The 16,899-nt window shown below is 35.6% G+C and overlaps 1 protein-coding gene across 4 annotated transcripts in view; it reads right to left on the bottom strand.

Annotated features, from left to right (window-relative positions):
• Positions 1-16,899, bottom strand: part of FOXN2 (forkhead box N2) — a 67,486-nt gene that overhangs the window by 31,442 nt on the left and 19,145 nt on the right. For 3 of the 4 annotated variants that reach the window (XM_044263900.1, XM_044263899.1, XM_044263901.1), the window contains exon 2: positions 249-799. In XM_044263900.1, coding sequence (XP_044119835.1) covers positions 249-785 — 537 coding nt within the window. In that variant the 5' untranslated portion in view covers positions 786-799. Of the gene's footprint in view, positions 1-248; positions 800-3,012; positions 3,030-16,899 lie in introns of those variants that run through there. The other variant, XM_044263902.1, reaches the window with a different exon arrangement.

The raw sequence follows: 16,899 nt of genomic DNA, 5'->3' as shown, positions 1-16,899 counted from the left end.
CATAGAAAATTAGAACATTAGAAAACCAATTTATGTCCTATAGTAGACTGAAATTGTTAGATTTATATCAATATTTAAGAAATTTAAAAACATCTCAATGAAAGCAAGTGATGAATATAATTAGGCTCAAACTGAAGTAATTATGAGTTGACAATTTTTTGTCTTCCTTTAGTTTCCCCATATTTTAAGGTCTCGAAGTTAATTCTCCCCCACCCTCCCTAAATACAGCAACGTTCATAAACACTGACCTTGCCATGGCTTCTTTCCACTTTCTGAAAACATTTATTCAGGGACAGATTATGTCGGACAGAATTCTTCCAGCCTGTTGGTGCAGTGGCAAAATATGGGAAGCGGTCCAAAATCCAGCTATAAATTTCTTTGACAGGCAAACATTTATTTGGAGAGTGTTCAATAGCCATGTAAATGAGAAGACTAAAGGAGTATGGGGGCTTTGCAGTTGCTGATTTTTTTTCTGGGTTCTGATAGCAAGGTGGTCCTCCGGATGGCACATCATCTCCCTCTATGTCATACAACGGACTAACGATTGGAAGACCCTCACTTCCAAAGCTGAAGTTTGTTAGAAGATTAGTACTTTCATGAAGCCAGTTCAAGTTTGTGAGTTCATCATCTGCTGACTCACTGTCCACTACAGTGGCCTTTGGCCTGGCAGCATCAACAGCTTCAGGCAAGCTTCCCATTTTGTAAATCTGGCTTAATCCTGCAACCTTTTCAGCTCCTGGAGTTTCAGCTCTCTTTTCTGGAGTCATTCCAATTACTGGACCCATTTACTCTTACAGTTCTGCAATAAAGAAAACAATTGTCAATCAATATAATACTTAAGACTCTTAAGCTCATGGAAAATGAAAATACATCTTTAAATATCACAAATCAGAAATTTTGCAATTAGCCCACATAATATTGAAGCATAATATTTGTACAACAAAGACATTAAAGGTTACAATCCAAGGAAGAGAACTTATTTCATATTATTTGAAATGGCTGTAAATAAAATACAGCATTGTAACACCGTATGTGAGTGATATTAATACAAGTAAATAATCTATTTTGAATACTTATTAAAGTCCCCAGCCTACAGTAACAGCCTCGTAATGGTTATTGTTATTAAAAATGAGCAGACTTTCTGGGACGCCTGGGTGGCTCAGTGGGTTAAGCAGCTGCCTTTGGCTCAGGTCATGATCCCAGTGTCCTGGGATCAAGTCCACATCGGGCTTCTTGCTTGGCAGGGAGCCTGCTTCTCCCTCTGCCTCTGCCTGCTGCTCTGTCTGCCTGTGCTTGCACTCTCTCTATCTCTAACAAATAAATAAATAAAATCTTTTAAAAAAAAAATGAGCAGACTTTCTTTGAATTATAAGTCTAGATAATCCATGCATTTTAAGGATATATGACCTTACTCGATATAGAAAATAACCAAATTTAAATTTAATACATTGAAATTCAAATAAATATTTATTTAATAAATTTAAATTCAATATTAAGTCAAATTTAAAATATTGCTTAAACAATAATTCCAAACAAACCCTTTCCTCAAATCGAAATATTTACTACAAAGAGATAAATAACTTCTAATATTTTTATAGATTATACTAAAAAGATAATATTTCTTACTAAATCCACTATCAGCAAAATTATTATTTACTATAAATTTATTACATTCAATATTTTAACTGAATTCTATATCATCTCATCAAGTATTGACAATGAAATGCTGGCATTCTCTAAGTAAAATTTGAATTATCACTGTAATTTTCCAGGAGAAGGGGAAAAAAGCTATTTCTAAACTATCCTTTTTCACTTCTATTTTCTTAAATATCTTTTGTTTTGCCTTTGAAACATACTTCAAGGCAAAAAACATATCATGGGAAAATAAGTGACCAAAAAGAAAAGTGATACAAGTAATGTACTATTAAATTCATTTTTAGTGGTTCATAAAAGTACCTCATTTATGAATTCAGTGAAAAACTTTCTATCTTCCATTATCCTATTCAATCTACTTATGCTTATATAACTGAAATAAGAGAAATACCCCCACAGTTTTATTTCACTTAGAACAAAGCTGGCAGGTTACTCTAAGAACTATGAAACCAGTCAATTTTACATGTGTAACAGTCTATCTGGATTCTGGTAGTTATTAATAGATGTAGTCTCAAAGCTCTTATTACCAACAGCATCAGCTAATATTTTTGGGGCCAGGTATTGTGCTAAACATTACAAACTATATCTCAATTAACCATCAATTAAACCCTATAAAGTAGGCACTATTATTAACCCAACTTTATAAATGAGGAAAATAACTCAGAGGTTAAGCATCCTGTTTTAGCTTACCTGGTTAATAATGGGAAACAACAGAATTTAAACCTGGGCAGACTGACTTCGGAACCACAACTACTACATTATCCTGGTAAGAATGCAAACTCATCATTGTTGAATACCAATGACCCAGTCCCATCTATTTTAAATCTTACTACTATTCTCTCCACATCCAGTTCCTATTTTTCTTACTTAGTCCTGTACTTATAACTTGACATACCAAGATACTTTAAGAAGGAAAAGATCAAACTGTAAAAATTTGGTTTGTATTTCAGGTATGGAAGCCACATATTCATAAACATGCACACGTGTGCATGCATATGCGCAAGTAATATACGTCCAAGATGACTTTCTGTCCTATGTAAAGGACCAAATTATTCACTTTACCACCAAAGTCTCTCTACCCATAGAGAATTTCAAAAAAAATGTATCAATGAGAATTCACTGGTTGAAGAATATCTTGCTTCCTTTAAAAAAAAAAAAAAAACCCAAACACACATAGCAGTCAGTGTTCAAACACGGGAATGACTAATTTCCAATTTCTACTTTTGCCTTTCACCTATATCTCCACTGATCTTCAATCACATACAGAAATCAGAGAGTACCAAATATCAGTAGCTAACACTTGCTGAGATTTTACTATATTACAGATACTATGCTATGGGCTTTAAAATCTCTACTTACTCTGTGCTGCTGCTTAGTTCTGTGTATGGTCCTTTATTCAAAGCCATGGATTCCATAATGTTTAAGTATTTTATTTTTGTATTCCTGCTGAATCTTAATATATTGGGCACATGAGTAGGCATCCAAGTTATAATCATTTCAAACTAAAATGAACTTAAAATCAACATATATGTTTACTCTGTACCAAGTGCTGTGTCACCTGCCTTTAAGAATTACTTTATTTTAGAAGAAAATCCTTAATGCTAGAAAACATCCTAACTGGTAACAATCAGAAAATTGAAATTCCTTGTTATTAATAAGGCAGTTGAAGCAAAAAAAAAAAAAAAAAAAAAAAAAGCCATTTTCCTAAAGTTATAAAACTAATTAACAGTAGAGCCAAAATTATAAATCAGACTGAGTTCAATATGCAAGTTCTTTGTCCATTAGAGTACACTCAATCTCTTACGTAGTTGATATTTTTAGCAATACTAATTCAGACAGACATTGTTGACAGATATGAGAATAACATATATTCTCCTCAGAAACTAATTCAGATGGTTGCAAATATATATTATTTCTCTGAATTACAAGTTTAGAATAAAATCCATTACTTTAAGATGTAAAGCAGTATTACGGCAGCATAGATACCAAAGATTACACAAAGTATACAGCCAAGCACAGTTTAAAAAAAAAAACAACAAGTACTGACACTGAAAGGGTGACATTCTCTTAGGAAGGTTTGAACTGTGACTGTATTTTCAAGGACAGAAAAAGAGCTGTTTCTAAACTATCCTTTTAGTATACTTTAGGACATCATCCACTTAGAATACTAAGTCCACCACAATAAACAGGCAAATCATCTTTCTCACAAATGAAGTAAGTATGTAAAAAGCAAACATACATTAGAAAATACCCAACTTCACTGATAATCAAAGAAACTCAAAGCAAAACACAAATGTGGTATTAAATATGACAATGTATTTGGCACAATGCCTGGTATGCAGTAAACACAAATATTAGCAATAAAAATATTATCTACTTTTGCCCAAATTAACAATGGTTTAAAAAATATTATATTTAATACAAAATTTTGGGCAAGGAGCTAGTGCCATTTTGGAATACTAACTGGCAATATGCACCAAGAATCATTAAAAATGTCATATTCTTTGACTCAATAATTCACAGATCAATGGAACAGAATTGAGAACCCAGAAATAAACCCATACACATATGGTCAATTAAGGTACAATGAAGGAGACAAGAATATAAAATGGGGAAAAGAGAGCCTCTTTGAAACTGGACCACTTAAACCATATACAAAAATAAACTAAAAATAAATTAAAGACCTGGGGCTTGGGTGGCTCAGTTGTTAAGCGTCTGCCTTCAGCTCAGGTCATGATCCCAGGGTCCTGGGATTGAGCCCCACATTGGGCTCCCTGATCACCGGGAAGCCTGCTTCTTCCTTTCTCATTCCCCTTGCTTGTGTTCCCTCTCTCATGGTCTCTCAAATAAATAAATAAAATCTTTTAAAATAATAATAATACATTAAAAAATAGATAAAAGATCTAAATATAAGACCTGAAACCAGGAGCACCTGGGTGCCTCAGTGGGTTAAGGCCTCTGCCTTCGGCTCAGGTAGTGATCTCAGGGTCCCGCTATCAAGTACCGCATGGGGCTCCCTGCTCGGCAGGGAGCCTGCTTTCCCCCCCACCCCCGCCTGCCTCTCTGCCTGCTTGTGATCTTTGTCTGTCAAATAAATAAATAAAAATCTTTTAAAAAAATTTAAAAAAGAAAGAAAAGAAAAGACCTGAAACCAGAAAACTCCTAAAAGAAAACAGTCACTAATCTCTTAGACATCAACTATAGCAATATTTTTCTGGATCTGTCTTCTCAGGCAAAGGGAACAAAAGCAAAAATAAACAATAGGGCTATATCAAACTAGAAAGTTTTTGCTGAGCAAAGAAAACCATAAACGAGACAAAAGGTTTTCTCCACTGAATGGGACAAGAGTTTTGTAAATGATATATATGTTAAGGGTTTAAATATCCAAAATATATAAAGGACTCATAGAACACCACCAAACCCCCCCTAAATAATCCAATTAAAAATGAGCAGAGGACCTAAATAGACATTTTCCCAAAGACACACCAGATGGACAACAGACACATGAAAAGGGACGCCTGGGTGGCTCAGTTGGTTAAGCAGCTGCCTTCGGCTCAGGTCCTGATCCCAGTGTCCTGGGATCAAGTCCCACATCAGGCTCCTTGCTCCACAGGGAGCCTGCTTCTCCCTCTGACTCTGCCTGCCACTCTGTCTGCCTGTGCTCGCTCTCTCTCCCTCACTCTCTGACAAATAAATAAAATATTAAAAAAAAAAAAAAAAAAAAGAAAAGAAAAGATGCCCAACATCACTAACCATGTGGGAAATGCAAAAGCAGAACCAGAATGAGATGTCACCTTATACCAGGCAGAATGGCTACTATGAGAATTATAAGAAATAACAAGTATTGGTGAGGCCACGGAAAAAAGGGAACTCCCACAAACCACTAGGTGAGATAGAAATTGGTACAGCCACTGTGGAAAACAGTATGGCGGTCCCTTGAAAAATTAAAAATAGGTACCATAGGATCTTGTAATTCCACTTATGAGTATTTATCCAAAGAAAACAAAAACACTAATTCAGAAAGACAGGAGCACCCCTATGTTTACAGCAGCCAAGGTACAGATGCAACTTAAGTGTCCACTGTTAAATGAATGGATAAAATAAGATATGGTATATATAAGCAATGCAATATTACTCAGTCATAAAAAGGAATGAAATCTTGTCACTTGTGACAACGTGGATGGACCTAGAGAATATTACGCTAAGTGAAATAAGTCAGACAGAAAGACAAAAACCATATGATTTCACTTACCTATGGAATCTAAAAAACAAAACCAAACCAATAATATCAATAAAGAAATAAACTCATAGGGGCACCTGGGTGGCTCAGTCATTTGTTAAGTGTCTGCCTTCAGCTCGGGTCATGATTCCGGGGTCCTGGGATGAAGCCCCACATCGGGCTCCCTGCTCAGCAGGAAGCCTGCTTCTCCCTCTTCCATTCCCCCTACTCGTATTCCTGCTCTCGCTCTCTCTCTCTGTCAAATAAATAAATAAAATCTTAAAAAAAAAAAAAAGGAAATAGACTCATAAATATGAAAAACAGGTGGTTACTAAAAGGAAGAGTATGGAGGGATGGGTGAAATGGGTGAAAGGGAATAAGAAATACAAACTTCCAGTTGTAAAATAAGTAAGTCACGGGGATGAAAAGTTTAGGACAGGGAAAATAGTCAGTAATATTGTAATGTACTGGGGTGCCTGGGTGGTTCAGGCAGTTAAGCGTCTGTTGATTTCAGCTCAGGTCAAGATCTTGGGGGGGGAGTCCGCACTCAGTGGGGAGTCTACTTGAGGATGTTCCCCCTCTTCCTCCGTCCTCCTCAACTAAAATAAATATATACATCTTCAAAGGAATAACAGTAATATTGTAATGCACTTATTGTGATGAGCATTTTGTAATGTATACAGCTGTTGAGTCACTATGTTGTACACCCAAAACTAGTTTAATATGCTATGTCGACTATACTTCAAATTAAAAAAGTCATATTCTTTGACCCAATAATTTCATTTATGAATCACTTTGTGAAATAATCCTACACAGGAAAAATAGATTGTCTCTGTCTCCCCCGTCTTTCATACACACAAACACACTCATCCAAGAATTATTAAAGATAGTAGAAAAGTATAAATATCTTATACATTTTATTATAGAGAAACAGCTAATTTAACTGAAGTACGTCAATTCAATCTAATATTTAGTCACTAAAAATAACTTTCTTGGGGCTCCTGGGTGACTCAGTGGGTTAAAACCTCTGCCTTCGGCTAGGGTCATGATCCCATGGTCCTGGGACTGAGCCCTGCTTGGGGCTCTCTGCTCAGCAGGGAGCCTGCTTCCCTTCCTCTCTCTCTGGCTGCCTCTCTGCCTACCTGTGATCTCTGTCTGTCAAATAAATAAATAAAACTAAAAAAATAATAATAACTTTCTTGAAGACTGTGAAGTAAACAAAAAAGATTATAAATTAGTGAAAAAGTAAAAATATATAAACACTAAAGTAGTTTTTATTAACTTGATAATTTTTTCTTTGATCTCTTTACCACTTTTTCTTTAATGTGTTTATTATTTTTAGAATAAAAAATTAAAATACATTCAAGGGGAAGAGCTATGCTGGATTATTTTTTAGTGTTTCCACTTAACAAAGAATCAAATCACAAAAAGATCAAGGACTTATCAAAGATCATAAGTTAAAAACAGAAGCCACCTCAGAAAAAAACACACACACAGAAAAAAAAACAAAAGGAAAAAAAAAAACCCGAACAAAAGTCACCTCTTAAATTCAGTACAGTCTATTTTGCTACCAAGCTTTTCTGTAACACAAATTAGCTCACTGGTAAATAGGGGTAAGATTTTAGTACAATGTGATAATCACATTGGTTTGTAAGTGATTTTTACCAGCTTATGTTTTTGCAATACTAAGTAATAACAGCTGAACCCAAAATAGGCTAACGTAGTGCAAAGCTGCAAGCTGCTGAAAATACAGTATTGTACACAATTCTCATTCAACCCATGTTCTTCCTCTTGGCACAGCTTGGCCACATGCATTTCCTTGGAAGTGTTAATGAGCTCTTCTCTCCACAAATTTTTATGCATTTTATCCTGCCCTCCATAACCTTGCAGCTTCAACCCTTCCTTGCATACCCTTCCATCAGGCTATTTTCACTTTTTTTTTTTTAAATTCCTAAATTGTATTTCTTTATTTGTAATAAATTTAATATATCTTTTAAAATATTCTAGTATTCTTAAAATTTATTTTTGTTAGTGTTCTGGTTACAAAGCTTCATACTTTTAGGCGAGCTGACCTATCAGCTAGCACAATATTTTAATGTTTTCAGAAATATATAATATGTAATATTACATAAGAAAGACCTGTATATTTCACACCAAAAATTTTTTAAAAAGCTTTTACTTTTGTTTGGAAAATTCTAGTTTTATACCAAAACAAAATCTAGTTTTATAAGAAACTGCTTCTTAAAATGAACTGAAACCACTCAGTAACAGGTCATTAATAATGTGCATGGAAGTTTGCTTCAAAGCAGAACAAGTAAAGAAATAAAAGGAAATCTGAGCTAGTGATGTAACATTTCCTTTTATTAATCTTTTAAGAACAATACCTCAACAAATCACACGTAATTGTTACACATAATAAATGTCACTCAAAATAAGCATTAGGGTCAAGAGACTATGATGTGGGGTTTGAAAACTGTACTCTAATTTCCTAGGAGCATAACTAGCATAACCCAAGTAATGAATACATCCACTAATAAACCAATTCCTAAAACCAAGATAATGCTACAAAAAAAGTAGATAAATGTACAAGACAATTTTGCAAAGTACACATTGGTGTTAAGACTCCCAAGTCTTCTACATTTCAGAAAAAACTGAATTTCTTTAGACAAGAATAATTTAACAGTGGAGAGTTCAAACAAGCCCAGTATAATCACTCTGCAACCCCTGCCTAGAGCTTCACTGTGTAAGGCCATAGCAGTATCTTGAGAAGAGGGCTCAGGATTAAAATGTAACATTTTTTCACATCTGTGTAGCCCATGCATCTCTCAAAGATATTTAATAGAGATCTGCATATTTCCATACTATGTTTAATATTACAATGATAGTCTACTCTAGGACAAGAGAAACAAAATTCCGTATTGGAATTCTTGGATCATTTCCCAAAAGGTTAGAGAAGAGCATTTTTGCTTAGGTCAGTATTAACAATGGTCTGAGAGGAAATGCTTGACAGAGCTCAGAGAAGGGAAACTAAGGTATAGAATTTACAATATTACCCTGATATTAGAGGTATTGTAAGAGCTATTATTGATAGAGTTTATAAACACACAGAGTTTATTTATTTATTTATCCATATTTTTAATTGACTGTATCAAAGACTAGGCAAAAAAAAGATTTTTTCTTTATACTTCTATCATGTTAGGACCCCTAATCATTATTTTAGCTCCCTCTCCCCCTTCTTTTTTTTTGAAGTTTATTTATTTATTTGACAGAGAGAGACACAGCAAGAGAGGAAACACAAGCAGGGGGAGTCAGAGAGGGAGAAGCAGGCCTCCCGCGGAGTAAGGAGCCTGATGTGGGGGGCTCGGTCCCAGAACCCTGGGATCATGACCTGAGCTGAAGGCAGACGCTTAAGGACTGAGCCACCCAGGTGCCCCACCCGCTTTGTTTTTTAAACATCATATAAAGGGCGCCTGGGTGGCTCAGTGGGTGAACCTGCTGCCTTCAGCTCTGGTCGTGATCTCAGGGTCCTGGGATCGAGTCCCACATCGGGCTCTCTGCTCAGCAGGGAGCCTGCTTTCTCCTCTCTCTCTCTCTGCCTGCCTCTCTGCCTACTTGTGATGTCTCTCTGTCAAATAAATAAAATAAAAAATCTTTTAAAAAAATAAATAAATAAACATCATATAAAATAGAATTGTACTGAAACTTACTTTTCCCCCTACCAAATTCATTAACATTATTGCAGCAATAATTCACTTCTAAAGAGGACGACTATTCTTTCTACTTTATGAATATTCCAAAATTTATTATACTCTTGTGGACAATTATTTATTTATGTTTGAGGCTATTACAAGTAGCATTGTTATGGATATCCTTGTTCCTATCTCTTGGAATACAACTGCCAAGAACTTTAGTGGGGTACACAACTAAAAGCAGTATATATTGGGTAGAATTATTGGGTCACAGAGCATTTTTCTCTTCCACTTTAACTGGTCATGACAAATTGCTACCAGGAATATATGTGTATTCTATTTACTCCATGTACTCCTCAAAAACATTTTTTTGCCAACCTGATGACTATGAAATTTCATTTCCTTGTGTTTTACTTGGCATTTCCCAGATTAGTAATGGAGTTGAACATGCAGGTATTCCCTGCTTTTTGAAGTTATTATACTACTTTGCTTCTACAAAAGACCTACATTAGTACCTGTTGAAGATGATTTTCACTTTTAGGAAAAGGCACAAAGTGAAAATAGGATTTAGGGTCTGTTCTGAAGCATGTGTGAACCCTGAGCAGGGAGAGTGGCACCGCCAAGCTCCTTCCCCAAAGGGTCTATACTCAGCCCCTTAGCGTCAAGTTGCCATAGCTTTGAATGGTACCTGTGGAATTCTGGGCTTTATTTTGATTTATTTTGTGTATCCCTTGGTAAGATGTGTCCTAAGGTACCAGAAAAGCCTATGGGAGGCTCCTTTTTTTGGCTTTGGGAATGTTCATATATATTTCCATATAAATTAATGGTAATTTCTTCTTCACTTTACACCACTTGGGCTTCCTAAGGTTTTGTAGGAAGACTCTACTTTTGGATAGCAGGAGAAACCTGTACATAAGAATTATCTTCTGGGACACCTGGGTGGCTCAGTTGGTTAAGCACCTGACCTCAGGTCAGGTCATGATCCCAGAGTCGTGGGATGGAGTCCCATATCGGGCTTCTTGCTCAGTGGGGAGCCTGCTTCTCCCTCTATTGCTCTCCCTGCTTATGCTCTCTGGCTCTCTGACAAACAAACAAACAACAAATAAACAAATGAATAAGTGAATAAATAAATAATTTTTATTTTTAAAAAACTTCTATTAATGTCTATTTAAGTCACTTGTATTGTTTGTATACTAATCCTCACATGTAATGCAAATATCTTTTCCTAGTAGGTGCTTTGTCTTTTTAGTCTATTAGTTGTCTATGAATGAAAAAGTTAACTTTAATATGATGGAATTTATTAACCCTTTGCTTTATAGTTACTGTAGTTTATTTCTCATTTAAGAATTCCTTCCCAGGGTGCCTGGGTGGCTCAACTGGTTAAGCATCTAACTCGATTTCAGCTCAGGTCATGATCTCAGGATCCTGGGATCGAGTCCTATGTGGGCCTCCCCAACAGCTGGTAGTCTGCTTGGAGATTCTCTCTCTCTCCCTGTCTCTCTGTCCCTATGCCAGGTCCTGCTCTCTGTCTCTTTGTCTAAAATAAAATAAATCTTAAAAAAACTTGTATCCTTTCTGTTGCGGGAACCAATCTTGAGCGTTGGCATCCTTGAACATTCTTGCTATATATGCCAAGAATGAAAAGCCTTCACTTGGGCTTTTTTTTCAGGGTTTTGCTTGCTACAAGCAAACTTGAGGGATGACCTAACATCAAAGAGCAGGCCAAGCTCTGTTAACATTTTTTCTTTCATTCATGAGTTATTTAGAAGAATGCTTCTTAATTGCCATGTGATCTTTTTTTCTAACTGATTTCTAATTTAAATGGTCCATAGGATACTAATCCTTTGAAATGTATTAAAACTTGTTTGGTCCTAGTGTGTTGTTGATTTTCATGATTCAGCTGATGGACGAATATATCCATCCAGTGATTAGATGAAATAGATGTCCACTGAATTAAGCTTGTTAACTACATAGTTTAAATTTTCTATATTTGTACCAATTTGGGGGTCTGTTTTATTAAATACTGAGGAAGATATATTACAATCTCCTACTATGCTGGTGAAATTAGATTTTCCTGGTAGTTCTGTTAATTTTTGCTTTTTTTTTGTGGTTACAGTTATTAGTTGCATACAAATTTAAAGCTTCTAGTATTCCTGGCAAAAATGAAGCATTTACCATTTTGTATCAGTTCTTTTTTCTGTAGTAATTCTACTAGTTTTTTTTTTTTAATATTTTATTTATTTGTCAGAGAGAGAGCACAGGCAGGCAGAGGCAGAAGCAGGCTCCCTGTCGAGAAAGGAGCCCTATGTGGGACTCGATCCCAGGACACTAGGATCATGACCTGAGCTGAAGGCAGCCACTTAACTGACTGAGCCACTCAGGCATCCCTAATTCTACTAGTTTTAACATCTATTTCAAATGATATGCCAGATTTCTTTCCACCAATATTTGCCTTATATATTTTTTTCCATCATTTTACTTTCAACATTTTTTCCTCTTGTTTCCTTCCAGTCTCTGCTTTAAACCCCATTTTAAATATAAGGTATAGATATGTTTATTTCTAACACTTTATTTGATATTCTACTCCATATTTCTTTCTCTTTTTTGGCCTTCTTTAGAATTCTTTTTCCCCTGCTTTCATTTTTTATCATTTATTAGTTTGGAACTTAGATATTTATTTCTATTACTGAAGTGTTACCTTAAAATTTTTATCATGCATTCTTATCAAAATCTAAAGTTATCTTTAATCTGAGTAATAAAAAGATCTTTTGAGGGACACCTGGGTGGCTCAGTGGGTAAAAGCCTCTGCCTTCGGCTCAGGTTATGATCCCAGGGTCCTGGGATCGAGCCACACATTGGGCTCTCTGCTTAGCAGGGAGCCTGCTTCCTCCTTTCTCTGCCTGCTTCTCTGCCTACTTGTGTTCTCTCTCTGTCTAATAAACAAATAAAATCTTAAAGAAAAAAGACCTTTTGAATACTAGCTCCAATCACCTCCTCCTGGTTTATAAAATAATGGGTATTTAGTAAACAACTATAATAATTGTTAATTTAGTTCTAGCTTTTACTATTCATGGTTAATAATAGTATTACTTATAGTTAATTTTAATTTACCCATATACTTATCACTCTGATTATTCCTTCTTGAATCTCTACTAGCTATGACCATTTTCTTTCTACATAAAACATGGACTGCTTTTGAACTTCTAGATTTTATTTACTTGAGCATATCTTTATTTAATCCTTTGTTTAGGAAAGACATTTCTGCTAGCTATAGAATTCTAGGTTGAACTAGAATAGGTCATAGTTGTTAAATTTCTTTCTACTGAGTATATAATTTCACGGTCGTCTACTTCCATTATTCTTACTGAGACCTGATATTTTTCTAAAGGTGTTCTGTTTTCTCTTACAATTTTCCCCTTTATTAGCCTCTTTTATATTTTCTATTTTCTTCTTTGTGTTGCATTCTGGATTTCTTCAGAGGACTATCTTTCATTGTATCAATTTTTCTTCAGTGGGGTCTATTTACTTTTATCTATCTTTTGAATTTTAATTTTAATTTACTATATATTTTTATTTCTAGAACCTCTGATTCTTTATGAAATATCTGCTCTTTTCCTTATTTTAAGTTGTCACTGAACATATTAAATGTGTAATTTTTATATTTTACATCTAATAATTCTAAGATGTGAACTATTGGCAAGTCTGATTCTGCTGATTCTCTTATATTATGCCTTGTTTCCCTAGACTGTTTGTAATTTTTATTACAAATTACTCATTTTCTTTTCTTTTTTTTTAAGATTTTATTTATTTCAGAGAAGGAGCACGCAAGCACAAGCGGGGAGAGGAGCAGAGGGAAAAGCAGACTTCCTGCAGAATAGGGAGCCTAATGTGAGGCTCAGTCCTAGGACTCTGGGATCATGACCTGAGCTGAAGGCAGATGCTTAACCAACTGAGCCACGCAGGCGCCCCTAAGCTACTCATTTCATTAGAACTTTACTAAAAGCAACTCTTTGATGGTGACGATTTGTGTTGCTTCTGTCAAGTCCCCAGGAGTAGTAACAATGAAGAATCATTTTGAATTCTTAGTGTGAATTCAAGTAAACCTGTGTGAAAGGCTAGATTGTGGTTAAAAAAATTTTTCAATAGTGATTCTATTCTTCCTTTTAGCAGCAATATTCTTAAAACTTTGTCTTCTCTAAGGACACGAAGAGAAAGAGTATCTAGATTACACATCTAGAAGTTATAGCCCTTTGGGGCTCCACAGTAATGGGGAAGACTATTTCCTGCTAGGTGTTTTACCTTGGCTGGGTCTGGGCTTTGCTTCCTGTTCCTGAGCCCCACAAGGCTAAGAAAACAGAAACTCCCTTGATTTGGTAAATACCCTCAAGGCAAGAGCCAGCTTCAGTACTCAGCTTACTGCACTAGGTTCTCTCTGGGTTTGCAATTAGTCTTCGGTCTAAATATTCTCTACTTTTGTGCCAGAGCACTGATGCATTATTTTATTGTTTAAGTTTCTCCTGCTTCAACACACTTGAGAGATCTGACTCACTCCTCTAACAGTAAGAGTTGCTCATTGTGATAGTGATTCCCAAATGGAAGTAGGTACTGGACACTTCCCTGGAGGTGGAAGGTACTTATCAAAAATTATGCACATTTTTCTAAATAGAGGTGGTTCTTCTCACCCCTTAAAAAAAAAAAAATCGGGACGCCTGGGTGGCTCAGTTGGTTAGGTGGCTGCCTTCGGCTTAGGTCATGATCCCGGCATCCTGGGATAGAGTCCCGCATCGGGCTCCTTGCTTGGCGGGGAGCCTGCTTCTCCCTCTGACTCTGCCTGCCACTCTGTCTGCCTGTGCTCACTCTCGCTCCTCTTTGACAAATAAATAAATGAAATCTTTTTAAAAAAAATCATATTCATTAAAGACGTAAAGACATTTTAGCCCCTTTAACTACGATTCAGGCTTATCATTATAAACAGACTTGTAACGTCTATTTATATGGAATCCTTAAGCATATAGGACTATTTGCCACTTTATAAGTGTTTCTCAAGTGAGAATGTCCCACAGATATACTCGGGGGGCCAAGAGTTTTGCAAACTTTCATTCTGTGCTTTTCAGTAACAGCATAAAAATGTATTTTACTGTTTTCAAAGAGAATAATGAAAGACTTACTAAAATCTTCAGGAACTAAAGTCAGTGATCCTTAAAATGGCACTTACAATTTTTTTTTCTTTAAAAGAGATCCATGTATCATGATCTCACGGTCCTGGGAAGGAGCCCCATGCTGGGCTCTTCACTTGGCAGTGAGTCTGCCTCGCCCTCTCCAACTGTGATCTCTCTCAAATAAATAAATCTTTAAAAAAAATAAATAGATAAAAGAGATCCATGTATCAATCAAGTTGAGAAATATTGCTCCACGCTAAGACTTCACCTTGCTATGCTTGAGTTACTAGATTAATCTTCTTAGTTCATTATATACTAGTTTTCATTTGTACTGCACTCACTGTACCTGATTACACAGGTGTGTCGTCCCTTATCTAAAATCCTTGAGGGCAGATATATTTGAGAATTCAGAATATTTTAGAGTTTAGAAAGGAATGCAATATGATATGTTGTACAATATGTTGGTGAGGTTTGAGGCAGTATTCTCTAATAAACGTGTTAATATTTCTGTAGCAAAATGTAGTTTCACACTAAGGAGATTAAACAAAGACCATTAATAGTCTTACATCAGCTCAGATCCTGTTTTGCTACTAAATATCCTAAGAAAAAACTGGTTTTCAGAGCATTTAAGATTTGACGCCTGGGTGGCTCAGTTGGTTAAGCAGCTGCCTTCGGCTCAGGTCATGGTCCCAGCGTCCTGGGATCGAGTCCTACATCGGGCTCCTTGCTCAGCGGGGAGCCTGCTTCTCCCTCTGCCTCTGCCTGCCACTCTGTCTGCCTGTGCTCACTCTCTCTCCTTCTCTCTCTCTGACAAATAAATAAAATCTTTAAAAAAAAAAAAAAAGATTTCTAAATCATTAACATCATATTATACTACTGTTATCTGCTATAACTAGAAAGCCAAAAAATTTTTATTAAATTTTATATTCGGGGGCGCCTGGGTGGCTCAGTCGTTAAGTGTCTGCCTTCAGCTCAGCTTATGATCCCGGGGTCCTGGGATCGAGTCCGCATCAGGCTCCCTGCTCAGTGGGAAGCCAGCTTCTCCCTTTCCCACTCTCCCTGTTTGTGTTTACTCTCTTGCTGTGTCTCTCTCTGTCAAATAAATAAAATCTTAAAAAAAAAAAAAAAAAAAGAATTTCATAAAAGATCACAGTAAGATCAATAAGTATAAAGAACTCACCTTTATACTTAGTTCTAAGTATTTTTACTTAGTATACTATTTAGTATAATACTAAGTATTTATACTTATATTCTAATTCTTTATACTTACTGATCTTACTGTGATCTTATATGAAAGTATATGATGAAGTATAGTATTGTTCTGATAGACAGTCATATTGGTATTGATATATAGTATAGTATTGATCTATACTTAGGGTGTATAAGTTTAATGCATAAGCTTTATAATTTTCCCCCCAACTATTTAGGAGTCCCTTTTTGTCCATTTGTGGTTTAATAGTTGAGGGTACAGAATAAGTAACTTCCTGATCAAAGGAAATAGATATTATGAATTCTAAAAATGTCAGAAGTACCTAAATGTATACAGAAATTTAAAATACATCCCAAAGCTAATGTGTTAGCTATACTGGATTATGATTATAGTATCTATATATCTGTATAGATGTACAGATACATCTATACATCTATACATCTCTTTATAGATACAGATTTATAGATATAGATTTATGTATAGATGTATAGATACATCTATACAACTCTTTACATCTGTTAATAGAAGTATAACATATATAAGATTCAGAATAATCTTTCTTGGCCCTATTCAAAGAAGCTCCCCCCGCCCCCCAAAAAAACCCACCCCACCAAAAAAACCCTTTTACTCCTATTACATTCATGGCTCTATTGCCGTAATTGTATACTATTTTACCATAGAATCTAACAACTATGTGTGATGTATGTATGCACACTATGAAATGAAAGGCTTCGTCCTTGAGAAAGGAATTAATACATGTAATACTAGGAGACACTTAACAGAAACTTGAGGGGACAGTGTATCTGAAGTTAAAATTGTGAAGGATAAGCAATTTCATATTACAAAAAAATAGTAAAATCTAAATCACTATTCTTGATATTATAATCACATCTGGTGGCAGTAAAGCAGAGAGTTAAGAGCATGAGCTGTGAAGAGATATTGCCTAGGTTCAAATCCCAGCTCTGCCAC

Source organism: Neovison vison, chromosome 8 (assembly GCF_020171115.1).
Source record: "Neovison vison isolate M4711 chromosome 8, ASM_NN_V1, whole genome shotgun sequence".
Lineage (NCBI taxonomy): Eukaryota > Metazoa > Chordata > Mammalia > Carnivora > Mustelidae > Neogale > Neogale vison.
Note: the sequence above shows the minus strand (reverse complement) of the source record. Positions and strands in the feature narration are given on the sequence as shown.